Source organism: Ochotona princeps, chromosome 1 (genome assembly GCF_030435755.1).
Source record: "Ochotona princeps isolate mOchPri1 chromosome 1, mOchPri1.hap1, whole genome shotgun sequence".
NCBI lineage: Eukaryota > Metazoa > Chordata > Mammalia > Lagomorpha > Ochotonidae > Ochotona > Ochotona princeps.
The window spans coordinates 108,983,590-108,995,595 of record NC_080832.1 but is presented as its reverse complement, the minus strand read 5'-3'; the positions used below and the strand labels follow the sequence as shown (position 1 = coordinate 108,995,595).

Below are 12,006 nucleotides of genomic sequence, written 5' to 3'. Positions count from 1 at the left end.
TAGATGTTCTGTCATTGGGGCTTCTTCCAGGCCTTTCTCCAGCCAGTGTGTCAACCTCACAATGAAACATAGAAAATGCTACTTTCCATCTTAAAATGTCGCCTCTGGCAAGATAGAGCAATTCTTAAGGTGATGTGATTCTGTCAGTCAGTTCCTATAGTTAACTCCCGCCCCACCATGTGATTGACCGCATTTTCTTTTATAGTAAATGCTACGTCAGGGATTAGGGTGCCAGTCGTTGTGTTAAGTAGAGTTATCCATTTTGCAAACCTAGATTTTGACTCAAATGGAGATCAGAGATCTCCTTTTTTTTTTTATTATTTAAAAAAAAAATTATTTGAGGGCCCAGCGGCGTGGCCTAGCGGCTTAAGTCCTCGCCTTGAAAGCCCCGGGATTCCATATGGGCGCCGGTTCTAATCCCGGCAGCTCCACTTCCCTTCCAGTTCCCTGCTTGTGGCCTGGGAAAGCAGTCGAGGACGGCCCAATGCATTGGGACCCTGCACCCGCGTGGGAGACCTGGAGGGGGTTCCTGGTTCCCTGCATCGGATCGAAGTACACCGGCCCATTGCGGCTCACTTGGGGAGTGAATCATCGGACGGAAGATCTTCCTCTCTGTCTCTCCTCTGTATATATCTGACTGTAATAAAATGAATAAATCTTTAAAAAGAATTATTTGAAAGGCAGAATGTTAGAAAGCGAGATAGGGGAGATATAGGGAGATGTTCCAACCACTTGTCACTCTTCCACTGGCCAGGCTGAAGCCAGAAGCTTGGAACTCCATTTGATTTTCCCATGTGGGTGGCAGGGGCCCAAGTAATTGGACCATCATTTGCTAAGTAGGATGCTGGCATTGCAGATGTCATCTTAACTCACTGTACCCACCATAGTCCAAGGATCTACCTTTTAAAGTAGCACTGTGGGCTTGAGGGCTCTCCCTTAGGAGAAACATTAAGGTCAACATTTAGGCCTGAATGTGTACAAGGAGACAGGATGCCAAGATGCCTGCCCGTGTGGCTCAATTGCTAGCCTGTGGTCTGACCAGGAAGCTTGGCTACTCTTCCCAAGGGAGAGTACGGAGAGGGCGGTCAAGGCGTGGTCCCAAAGGCTGGGAGTTTCCCATTTTTTCTGGATATTGTGCATTTTAAAGTAGATGCTCACCAGGAGTTGCTTCATGAAGACAGAGGACACTAATCATCCTTTTATGCCCTTGTGTTGAAAAACCAATGAACAAACCAGAATTATTTTTAATGAATTGTTTTTGAACTTTGCTTTTTCATTCAGTCCATGTAATTCGCGAGAATGCTTATACAAGCATACTTTTTCATATACTGTTTGTGTAAGGAAAAACTGATAGGTAATTTTAAGTTGAATGTGTTTCTTCACTATCATTGGATTTGTATGATTGATTGTTCTTTACTTGTCACGGGTTACCTTTTATGTTGCATTAGAAGAAATGTTAGAGGATTTTTTAGGGGAAATCCAAACTTTAATACAATTTCTTATTACAGGAATGTAAAGAAGTCTTTGCTTTTTTCTCTCATCAATTACTGGACAGTCTTCAGAAAGCCACACGGTTATCCTTGGACACAATGAAAAGAAGAATATTTGTTGCAAGGCAAGTTAAAAATATGTTAAACGTATCTGGTAGTACTGCCTATGATAATAAAATGCTAAGAGCATCTCTTATTTTTATGAGTTTATTAAGTTCACTGTCCTGATGTGGTATTTATCATTGCATTGATTTTTTGTCACAGTTTATCATGTTTGTGTACCTAAGCAACATGCTATTACCTTTGCCTAGATCTGAACCACGCTTAGCATTATGTGTTTGAGATTCATCTGTGTTGTATAGTTTATTTTCAATTCTGTGTAGTTGAAGTCAATGTAATCTGTTTATTCTACTGATTGGATTGCTTTTGTTGGAGCTGTTATAAATCATGTCTCCATGAGCGTTCCTGTACCTCTCTTCTCCTGCTGCACATACCAAGATTGGATATGGGACTCCCAGGGTATCTACATACCTTAGTTACCAGGTGGTCTAGCAGGAGAGTGCCTAGAAGTCCTCGGTCTTGCAAACAGTATTATTTAATTAAAAAGGTTGCAACATGGGATATGGAATCAGATCTCACTTGGATTTACATTCTTGTTTTCCTAGTTGCTGATGTTTAATTTAATTGCATTGTTAACATTTCCCGGTGTGATTGTAGATTTGTCAGGTTTTTTTTTCCTGTTTTGGTTAGGTTCTTGTGTTATATAATTTGAGGAAATGTTATCAAATGCATGCAACAAGGTCATATACTTAAAACTTTGTTCCTTTCATTCTTGCTTGCTGCACCTCTGTCTGTACTAATCCTGATTCCTTAAATTCCTTAGTCTGTCATTTGTTTTGTTTTCCTGGTTCTTAACATAGCCTTTTCAATGCTGTTGGTTATGTCTGATATGAATACTTTCTTAGGTTAACTCCAAATGTGAGGGTTGATTATTTCCATAATTCCAAGTTGAAGGCTGAATATTTGTATTCATAGGTATGAGCTTGAATGTTTTTAAAGTCAGCAAAAAATGATAAGGTAAATGAAAATCCAAACTAAAACTTGCAGAAGATATTTACTATATTATGAATCAATACAATCAATAGGACAAAAAGGATCATATTTCCCCCTTTTTCCATTTAGTTTGATTACCTTTGTGTTTTTAATAATGAGTTTCATCTGTTCACATTTATAATGATTTCTAAATTATAGTTGCACTTAGTTTGGAATTCGCATGTTTTGCTTCAGGTTGTTTTTACGTGTTGTCATTTGTCATAAAGTTTTCTAGCTTTAGTTCTGATTATACGGACAGACATTGGCAGTCAGGCTTTACTCACTGAACCAGTCTTTTTTTTTAACCCTTTTTTTGTAATTAGTTTGATAATCTTTACATAATTGATTAGGGCACAAAGGGTCAAGGGCTACAGGAGAGTGGGTAAGATATTTTTTTCCACATTATTATTGTTATTTTTTGTATCTGGGGTAAGGGAAGAGATAAAGGGAAAAACCACACCCAGCCTCCCACCCATCTCAGGTCCCCGATGTGGGGCGTGCTCCGAGGGTCCTGCTCAAGTGGTTTTGATAGTTCAACAGTTCTGAATTGCTGCCAATCTTGCCATTCAAATCACTATTAAATCTCTCCAGAATCCGCTGGCTGACACAGTCTGCCGTAGAGTCTCCGTTTGCCCAGATTTCACTGCCAACACCTGTCTGGTGTAATTGATTGATTTGTTCTGTCCTCCGTCCTCTATTGTGGTAGTAGGTGTCCTCTGCAGGTTCCGATGGACTGCCGTATCTTCCATGTGTACCTAGAGATGCTGTCCATTGCTCCATTAGCCTCTGAGGAGGCACTCCATGGTCAGACCATGGAACCTGGACTTCTTTTCATGGTTGAGGTTCTGAGATCAGCAGTTCAGTTGGAGGGATCCCCAAAGAAACTTCATCTGAAATGATCCTAGACCAGATTCTTGTGTGTGCTTGCCAGTACAGGGTCTGGCACAGTCTGTCGCCCTAATCAGCTTATGCCTATGCTGATGGTTGCAGTTGCTGGGTCAGTGCTGTTTCCAGCTCTTTCACATGAAACAGTGGGTGTTGTAGTCCAGCCTGATTCTGCCCTTACGCAACCCAGTGGGAGCTGCAGCTTAGTCAGCATGACCTACAATAACCCCCACCAGGCCCACCCCCGGCACTGGTTCCCATGCTTGCCAGTATGTATGGCAGACTAGTCCAGCCTGTCCCACATTCCATTCAGCTTTCATACATGTCAATGGGCATTGAAGCCTAGTTCAACCCAACCAGCTCCACTATCCAGCCCACACACATGCTGGTGGGTGCCATTCTGTCCAGCCATGTCTATGCCAGTCCTGGTTTTCGTGCTTTCCAGTGGGAGTGATAACCAAAGAGGGGAGTGCCCACCATTTCCGTACTGGGCTACTCCTACTCCCGGAACATGTACTCTCTAGGTAGCTATGCAGTTTAACTTGACAGAATTAACCCCCAGTGCCAGCCTCTGCCAGCTGATGTTGCAGCAAAGCCCAACCAATCCTCACCCACTCTGATTTATGCTTGCACCAGTAGGAACAGTCAGCCCAACCTGGCTTTTTCCTGATCTAGCTCACATGAAGCCCACAGATGTTGTAACCCTGCCTGGTCTGGTCTGCCTCCATCCAGACTCTTGCTCTCCAGTGAAAGTGGCTGTCCAGCAGGGGAGCCCTCCACATTCGTCCTACCAGCTTTGCCCCCTCCCTCCCTGGTTCTCACGTGTCCTGGTTGGGCGCTGCAGCCCCGTCTGGCATGGCCCCCCTCACCTCGGCATTTGCTAGTGGGTGCTGTAGTCTGGCTTGGCCCCAATTCCAGCTGACACTGGTGAGGGTTACAGCCTAGCCCAGCCCAGCAGGCACCCAATCCCAACCGTACTGTGCACTGGTATGTGTTGCGAACGAACCTGGCCTGACCCATACTCTGTTCTGGTGCTGAGATTTGCCAACGGGTGATGTGAACTGGTTCAGCCTGGTCTGCCCCTGACCTATGCCAAATGTATGCTGGTGGCCTGGTCTGAGCTGCTCCCTATTGTGGTTTTTGTGCTCACCTGCAGGAACTGTGTCCTGACAGAGGAGTTGCCCAGGCTCCTCCATCAGAACCTCTCCCAATGCCAGATCTCGTGCATACTGGTGGGTCCATGGGCCAGCCCTACTTAGTCTACCTCCTGTCCTGGCAGGAACAGTGGCCTTTCCTAACTGGCTTTCAACCCATTCTGGTTCTTACTGTTGGATGTTTCAGCTCAGCCAAGGCTTGTCCATACCCAGACACAGCTCACACATATCTCAGTAGGGGCAGAGACCTAGCCTAATCTGTCCTACATCTACCCTGGTCTTCCAGAGCACCAGATGGTGCTGGTGTCTAGCCTGACTTGGTGCGCCCAATCCCAGTCCACACTTGTGCTAAGGGAGCCTTTTCCAGACCAGAACACAGCCTCCACTCCGGCACCCGCACTCACCAGTGGGAACGCCATTTCAGCCAGGGTGTCCTCTTAGCTCCCCAACCAGGCCTGTTCCCAGCCATAGATTGTGCGCATGCCAGTGGTTACTCTGACCCAGCTTGGCATAGCCCCTCACCTGTCTTGGCCCTTGTCTTCGATGTTGTGGCCTAGTATTCCTGGCTCATGCAGACCAGTAGATGTAAGAGCATAGCTCAGCATGATTTTTGTTCTTGCTTGTGAGCTAAGGTTTGCCCGGCCCTGCCTGGTCCGCCCCTTCCATAACCAACCCACACATTAGCCAGCCATTGGAGCTACTTTGCCCAACTTGCCCGACCCCCAGGCTTGGACCATGTGATCATCAGTGAGAGTTGTCACCCGCTAGGGGAGTTTCCCAAGTTTCCCCACTTAACCCACTCCCAGACCCAGATCTCATACATGCCAGTGGGTGTTAGGCCAGTGCCCTGCAATTTCTGCCCTTCCATTTTGGCCTTGTATAAGCTGGTGAACGTTGCAGCCTGGCCCATCCCACACCTTGTTTTAGGATGCACATTGAGGTGTTGCTGCCTTGACCTGCCCAGACTGTTGTTGGTTCCTTTACCCGTGAGTGATGGCAGGTTCCATGAATCAGTCTTATTGTTACTATTTTTTAATGTTTGGTTTTACTTGTTTTAAACCTCAAATAGCTCATGTTTTGGAATATTTTATTAAAGTCTCCAAATTCCTTAAACAAAAAAAGGGTGTTGTTTGAAAGGCAGAGTTACAAAAAGAGAGGAAAGGCAGAGAGAGAGCTTCCATGTGCAGGTTCGCTCCCAGAAGGCCCGTAATGGCCAGGTTTGGGCCAGGCTGAAGCCTGTAGCTTCATGTGAGTGTCCCACGTGGACAGCAGAGGTCCGAGCACTTAGCCCATCTTTTGCTGCTTCCCCGGATGCATTAGCAGGAAGCTGGATTGGAAGTTTGCTTATATGGATGGATGGAAGTTGATGCTGGCATCATAGGCAACAGCTTAACCCTTTATGCCACAATGTTGGCCTCCAAGTATGAATTCTTTTTGCCCCACTGATTTCTTAAGCTAGTATTTGTGAAGGGGTGAACTCTTTTGTTCTTGGTAAGATTGGAAATAGTTTTTGTTTTGTTCTCCTCTTTTATGACAGTCTATACATAAAATTTTAGTTTCTGTATTAGTGTGTTTAAAACCAAAGGTGTCTCAGCAGTTTTCTTGCCCTGTGGAACACAAGGAATTTATATTTGGAGGCCAGCATTGTGGCATAGAGGATTAAGCTGTTGCCTATCCATCCACTATATAATCATGCTTTGTTCTAAGAGCACATTTCCAGGGTTGATGTTGTAGCATGGTGGTTAAAGCTTTTGCCTGTAACACCCAAATCCTTTGTCGGTGCCAGTTAAAGTTCTGGCTGCTCTTCTCTGATCCAGCTCTCTACTCATGGCCTGGGAAAAGCAGCAGCAGATGGCCCAAGTGTTTGGACTTCTGCACCCATGTGGGAAATTAGAACGAAGCTCCTGGCTCCTGGCTTCAGTATGGCCCAGTCCCTGGCTCAGTATCTGGGGAGTGAGCCAGTGTATGAAGGATCATTTTCTCTCTAACTCTGTCTCTCTCCTCTCTCTTTCTTTCCCCTCGGCCCTCTCTAGCAGGTTTTTCAAATAAATAAAAAAAAATAGGTCTTTAAAAAATAGGAAAATGGTAATATACTTCCTATTTGAAGGTTTATCACTTTCATTCTTTCTGGAAATCCCTCAGCAATCCCCTCTCCAGTTACTGCTTCTAGAGCATTCCTTCATTGTCTTTCTCTAGAATTCCTCTTAGTTGGATGTGGAATAGAATGATCATCTAATTAGTCTTCCATCTGGGACACTAGTCCTGGGCACACTGAACCCATGGTCTTTTCTTATGTCTGGAAGTTGTAATCTATCTTCTCTCCCTCCTAACTGTTGTTCCATGTATATATGTGCATATGTGTGTGTGTGTGCGTGTGTATATGCACACATACATTTAATATATACGCATCTACCTTCCTGGGCTGCATTATGGGCCAGTATCTCTGTCTTTCTAATAAATCTCTAGATTGCATCATATACTGCATATAAATATTTCAGTAAGTAGTTTCCCCCCTTATACTCCATATGTTGTATTATTTATGCATTTTATTTTAGCAAATTCTCTTTTAAAAATTCTTTTGGAAGACAACCTTTTATCTCTTTGAATATTCCCAATATACTTAATTGAGTTTGTCATACTTCTGTACCTTGAATTTTATCTGGAGTGAGTGCCCGCTTTAATTTTTGATTTTTCTTTGGCTCTTTTCTTTACCCAAAGACTTTTTCCATGCCCGTTGGGATTCTGGTGTGTAGGCCCTTCTTTGAGCTAGAGCATTTTTTGGTTTTTGTTTTTGTGTTTCTTTCTTCTCAGCGTGGGAACCTTGAGTCCAGAGCCTGCTACCATTTGCTCAGTTCCTGCCACATGAAAAGGTATGGGGATGTGACAGGTGTAGTTGGGGAGCACACAGGTGGCCTGATGGAAATGCTGCTCTGGGAAGCTGTGGATTTGCTTCTGTCACAGCCCTGGCTACAACTTTAGGAAAAGCTACAGCTTTGGCAGGGGATTAACAGGCTTTGTCTTACTGTTTTTTTTTTTTTTTCTCTTTTTGTAAGTGGGGCAGCATTATAGTTTTTTTTTTTATTAAGATTTATTTATTTTTGTTGAAAAGGTAGATATACAGAGAGAAGGAGAGACAGAGAGGAGAATTGTCCATCTGCTGCTTAACTCTCAAAATTGCCACATTGACCTTAGCTGAGCCCATCTGAAGGCAGAAGTTTCTTCTCGGTCTCCCACATGCGTGTGTGGGTCCAAGGTCTTGAACTATCCTCCACTGCGTTCCCAGGCCATGGGTAGCGAGCTGGATCAGAAGTGGAGCAGTTGGGACTGGAACCATTTTCTTCTTCTTTTTTTTTTTTTTTTTTTTTAAGATTTATTCATTTTATTACAGCCAGATATACACAGAGGAGAGACAGAGAGGAAGATCTTCCGTCCGATGATTCACTCCCCAAGTGAGCCGCAACGGGCCAGTGCGCGCCGATCCGATGCCGGGAACCAGGAACCTCTTCCGGGTCTCCCACGCGGGTGCAGTGTCCCAACGCATTGGGCCGTCCTCAACTGCTTTCCCAGGCCACAAGCAGGGAGCTGGATGGGAAGTGGAGCTGCCGGGATTAGAACCGGCGCCCATATGGGATCCCGGGGCTTTCAAGGCGAGGACTTTAGCCGCTAGGCCACGCCGCCGGGCCCCATTTTCTTCTTTTTAATTTTTATTTTTTATGATTTTTTATGATTCCCCTTTCCACCCCACCTACTGAAAAGCATTTCTATATGTTTGTGCTGAACACCTGAGATCTAGTTTGCCAGCCGAGTTACTGAAAGATCTAGCATACTGTTCACCTGTTTCTATTGGCTCAGCTGTCTGTTCATATGTACATTTTAAAATTTTTACATATTCATTTTCCTTTTAGTTTAAAGGCAGGGAGAGAGAGAGAGAGAGAGAGAGAGAGAGAGAGCACTTTCATCTGCTGGTTTATTCCTGCAGGGCTAGATGAGGCTGAAGTAGGAAGCCAGAACCCCACTTGGGTCTCCCATGTGGGTAGCAGAAACACAAGTGCCTGAGCCATCATCCTCTGCCTTCCAAGGTGTGCATCAGCAGGAAGTTGGATTGGAAGCCGAGGAACTGTGGTGGTTCCCGCATGGGATGTGTGTACCAGCATGGGAGATGGATGTCCCAAGCAAGCATCTTAAACTGCTGTGCCCCAACAGCTGCCCTGTTTGTCCATGCCCTGAAGCTTCCTTGTTCTCAGACTGTACCCTCTGTGGTGCAGTCCACTCTTGTTTCATTGTTGTGTCTTGAGTTGCATTGGGAGGCTGTCAATGGGAGGGCTTGCGTGCGTTTGTCTGCTTTTAGTTGACAAAGTTCCTTGTGATGTGTGTTTGCATGGGAGTGATTGGCCTTGAGTACTAACAATTGTTTTTTCACTTTTCAGACTGCGATGTGTTTGTGTTTCTTGTTGATTTTACCTGCTCTGAGTTTGGGCTTAGAAATAGATATGCAGTTTTTCAGTAATGATGATGTTTCTTGAGTTCCTGGAGGAAGCGAGCATGGAAAGTTGGATTCCTTATAGTTCCGTGTGGGGTGTAGAGGGTTGGAGGTCAAGACAGATGGAGAAAGCCAGGCTAAACTGCAGCTCCAGGTACATGCCTCACACCTGGGCAGCTGTGTCTGTGCATAAATGACACTGTCCTGAGCCCTCTGGGGAGGACTTTGACTCTAGCCCCTTGTTCCATCTTGCTTGGAAGTATCCACAGAAAAATATATGGAGGTATTCAAGGATGTTTCAGAAAAGCTAGTGGAATAATTGGAAATAAAATGTAAGTGTAAGGGCTGGAATGGTAGCATCATGGGCAAAGTTTCTGCCTGTAACACCACTGCCTCTAACTAGCGGCAGCAAGTCTGGCCCAGCTCCCTGCTTCATGGTTTGGGTAATGCAGTGCAAGATGACCCAAGTGCTTGGGTTCCTGACCTGGATGAAGCTCCTGGTTTCAGCCTAATCCAGTCCTGGCCATTGCAGGGAAATAAACCAGTGGATGGAAGATTTCTCCCTGTCTGTAACTCTGTTTTTCGAACTTAAGCAAAGAAATAAAGAAAAACTCCAGAAGTTTGATTTGTACAAAAAATGTTGAAATCTTTGCAGATTTTCTCACAATATGTGCACTCATTTTTTTTTTTTAGGATTTATTTCTTATTGGAAAATCAGATATATAGAGAGGAGGAGACAGAAAGGAAGATCTAAAGCCAAGAGCCAAGAGTTTTTTCTGGGTTTCCCATGCAGGTATAAGGTCTCAGGACTTTGGGCCGTCCTTGACTGCCTTCCCAGGCCATAAGCAGGGAACTGGACGAGAAGCGGGGCTGCTAGGACACAAACCGTGGCCCATATTGGATCCCAGCACATGCAAGGCGAGAACTTTAACTGCTAGGATACTGCCCTGGCCCTCTCTATGTACTCTTTAAGACCCATGTCTGCTTTTAGTTGATGAGCTCCTCCTGCATAGTTACAGCACTGAGAACAAGGAATGTCTTTATGGAAACGTGAAATGATTGTAACCGAGAGATTGAAAGGAAAATGCTGCATAGTGTATGTGAGACCAGTATTTTGCTTCTAATGATATTAAATCATTTTGTTTTCTGAGTTCTCTGCAGTTTATGGCTCTATTATAAATAGGATTCTCTCCATTTGTTATTGTAAAAATGGTCTTTAAATTTACATTTAAAACTTGTACAGAAAACTATGAAATTTTAGGTTAGGGTTCATGAGCTCATGTCTGTTTTATTACAGCTATTATGGGTGGAAGCGGTCAGATGATATTATTTCCTTTATAAAAACTGAAGTGCATTTGGCAATTCCTAATGTGGTAAGTGATATTAAATAAAATATTTTGGTTTTCTATGTAAAAAGTATATTATTAGAATTGAGCCTTCCGCTTGGGGAGTGAATCATTAGACTGAAGATCTTCCTCTCTATCTCTCCTCCTCTCTGTATATCTGACTTTGTAATAAAAATAAATAAATCTTTAAAAAAAATAAAAAAAATAGAATTGAGCTTTCCGTAGAATAATGTCTTGGTGCCATGTATTTTTCTTTTTCACTGCCCCTCAGTATTAATGATCAGCATGATGGCATTTGTATCTGTTTTTAAATAATTTCTTCTCGGCAGGCTTTAGGCCTAGCAGTTGAAATGCCAGTTAAGGCCTGTGCCCCGCAATCCCTCAGTATTTGCTTTTTATTTCTGTTAATGCAGACCCTGGGCGGTAGTGGTCAGAATTCAAGTACCTAGGTTCCTCCACCTGTGTGAGGGAACAGCACTGAGTTCCCAGCTCCTGTCCTCAACTCCCAGCTGTGGCTGTTACAAGTGTTTGAGGAACTAGTATCTCTCTCTCTCTCTCTCTCTCTCTCTCTCTCTCTCTCTCCCTCTCTCTCCCTCTCTCCCCCTTCTTCCTGCCTTTGCTCTCTTTCCCCCTTCCTCTCTATCCTTCAAATAAATGCATAAATACCTTTCTCCTGCTCCTCCTCCTCTTCTTGTAAAAAGGATGGCAGAATGGAAAGGAAGCTGGAACCTGTTCCTCAGCACAGTGAATCCCTTGTGCCCTCCTGTGGCCTGTATTTCTACCCCTTGCCCAGCTGTGATGGGTGATGGATAAAGCCAGACAACAATAACTCATGACTCAACTAGCACCAGGTGTGCACAGTCTGACATTCTGAAAGAGTTCTTTAGTTTGTTGGACATAAGTCAAAGGATTGAGGGCAGAATCTTGGTGCCACAGCCTGTTTATTTTGCTGCAAGGACATCTGGTACATTGTTTCTCACTGTACCCAGCCCTCCTCACAGGGATGGGGAACATTTACCAGGCTCGACTTTTTTGCCCACAGGAATGGATAGAAAGGAAAAATTTCAGACTAGACGAAGTCTTCATCCTACCCTCCACAAACATCTATCTTAAGGCTGTTTTCCTGCAGGCCAGCCAGGTTTTTCTCCTCAGTGGGGAATGGGGTTGGCATGAGTCAATGGGGTAGATTGTAGGTGTTGGCAGTATCATACACTTGCTCATATTTCCACAGGTTATGGTTCCTAGCTTGGATGACATTCAACAAGCCATTAACCGTATGATCCAGTTAACCCTGGAGGTCAGCAGAGGAGTGGCTCACTGGGGTCAACAGCACATTCGTCACATCAAGTCAGCCATTACCAGCCCCACCCGCACCACCACTGACTTGACCCATGCAAGCACTGGCAAACCACTAAAGAAAGAAGAAAGTAAGAATGTTGAAACTCATAGATTCTCAGCATCAAAATGATCACCAAATTGTGACTCTCCATGGGCTTGAAATCATGTAAACTTGTTTAAAGAGATCCTGTATGTTCATTTGTTTAAATCTGCATGAAGAG

General features: G+C 44.3%; 1 protein-coding gene across 1 annotated transcript in view; it reads left to right on the top strand.

Annotated features, from left to right (window-relative positions):
- The window catches only part of DNAH8 (dynein axonemal heavy chain 8), a 324,409-nt gene that overhangs the window by 89,482 nt on the left and 222,921 nt on the right, over window positions 1–12,006 (top strand). Inside the window, exons 25-28 of the mRNA XM_058663714.1 lie at window positions 1,509–1,619; window positions 2,949–2,960; window positions 10,415–10,474; window positions 11,679–11,874. Coding sequence (XP_058519697.1) covers window positions 1,509–1,619; window positions 2,949–2,960; window positions 10,415–10,474; window positions 11,679–11,874 — 379 coding nt within the window. The remainder of the gene's footprint in view (window positions 1–1,508; window positions 1,620–2,948; window positions 2,961–10,414; window positions 10,475–11,678; window positions 11,875–12,006) is intronic.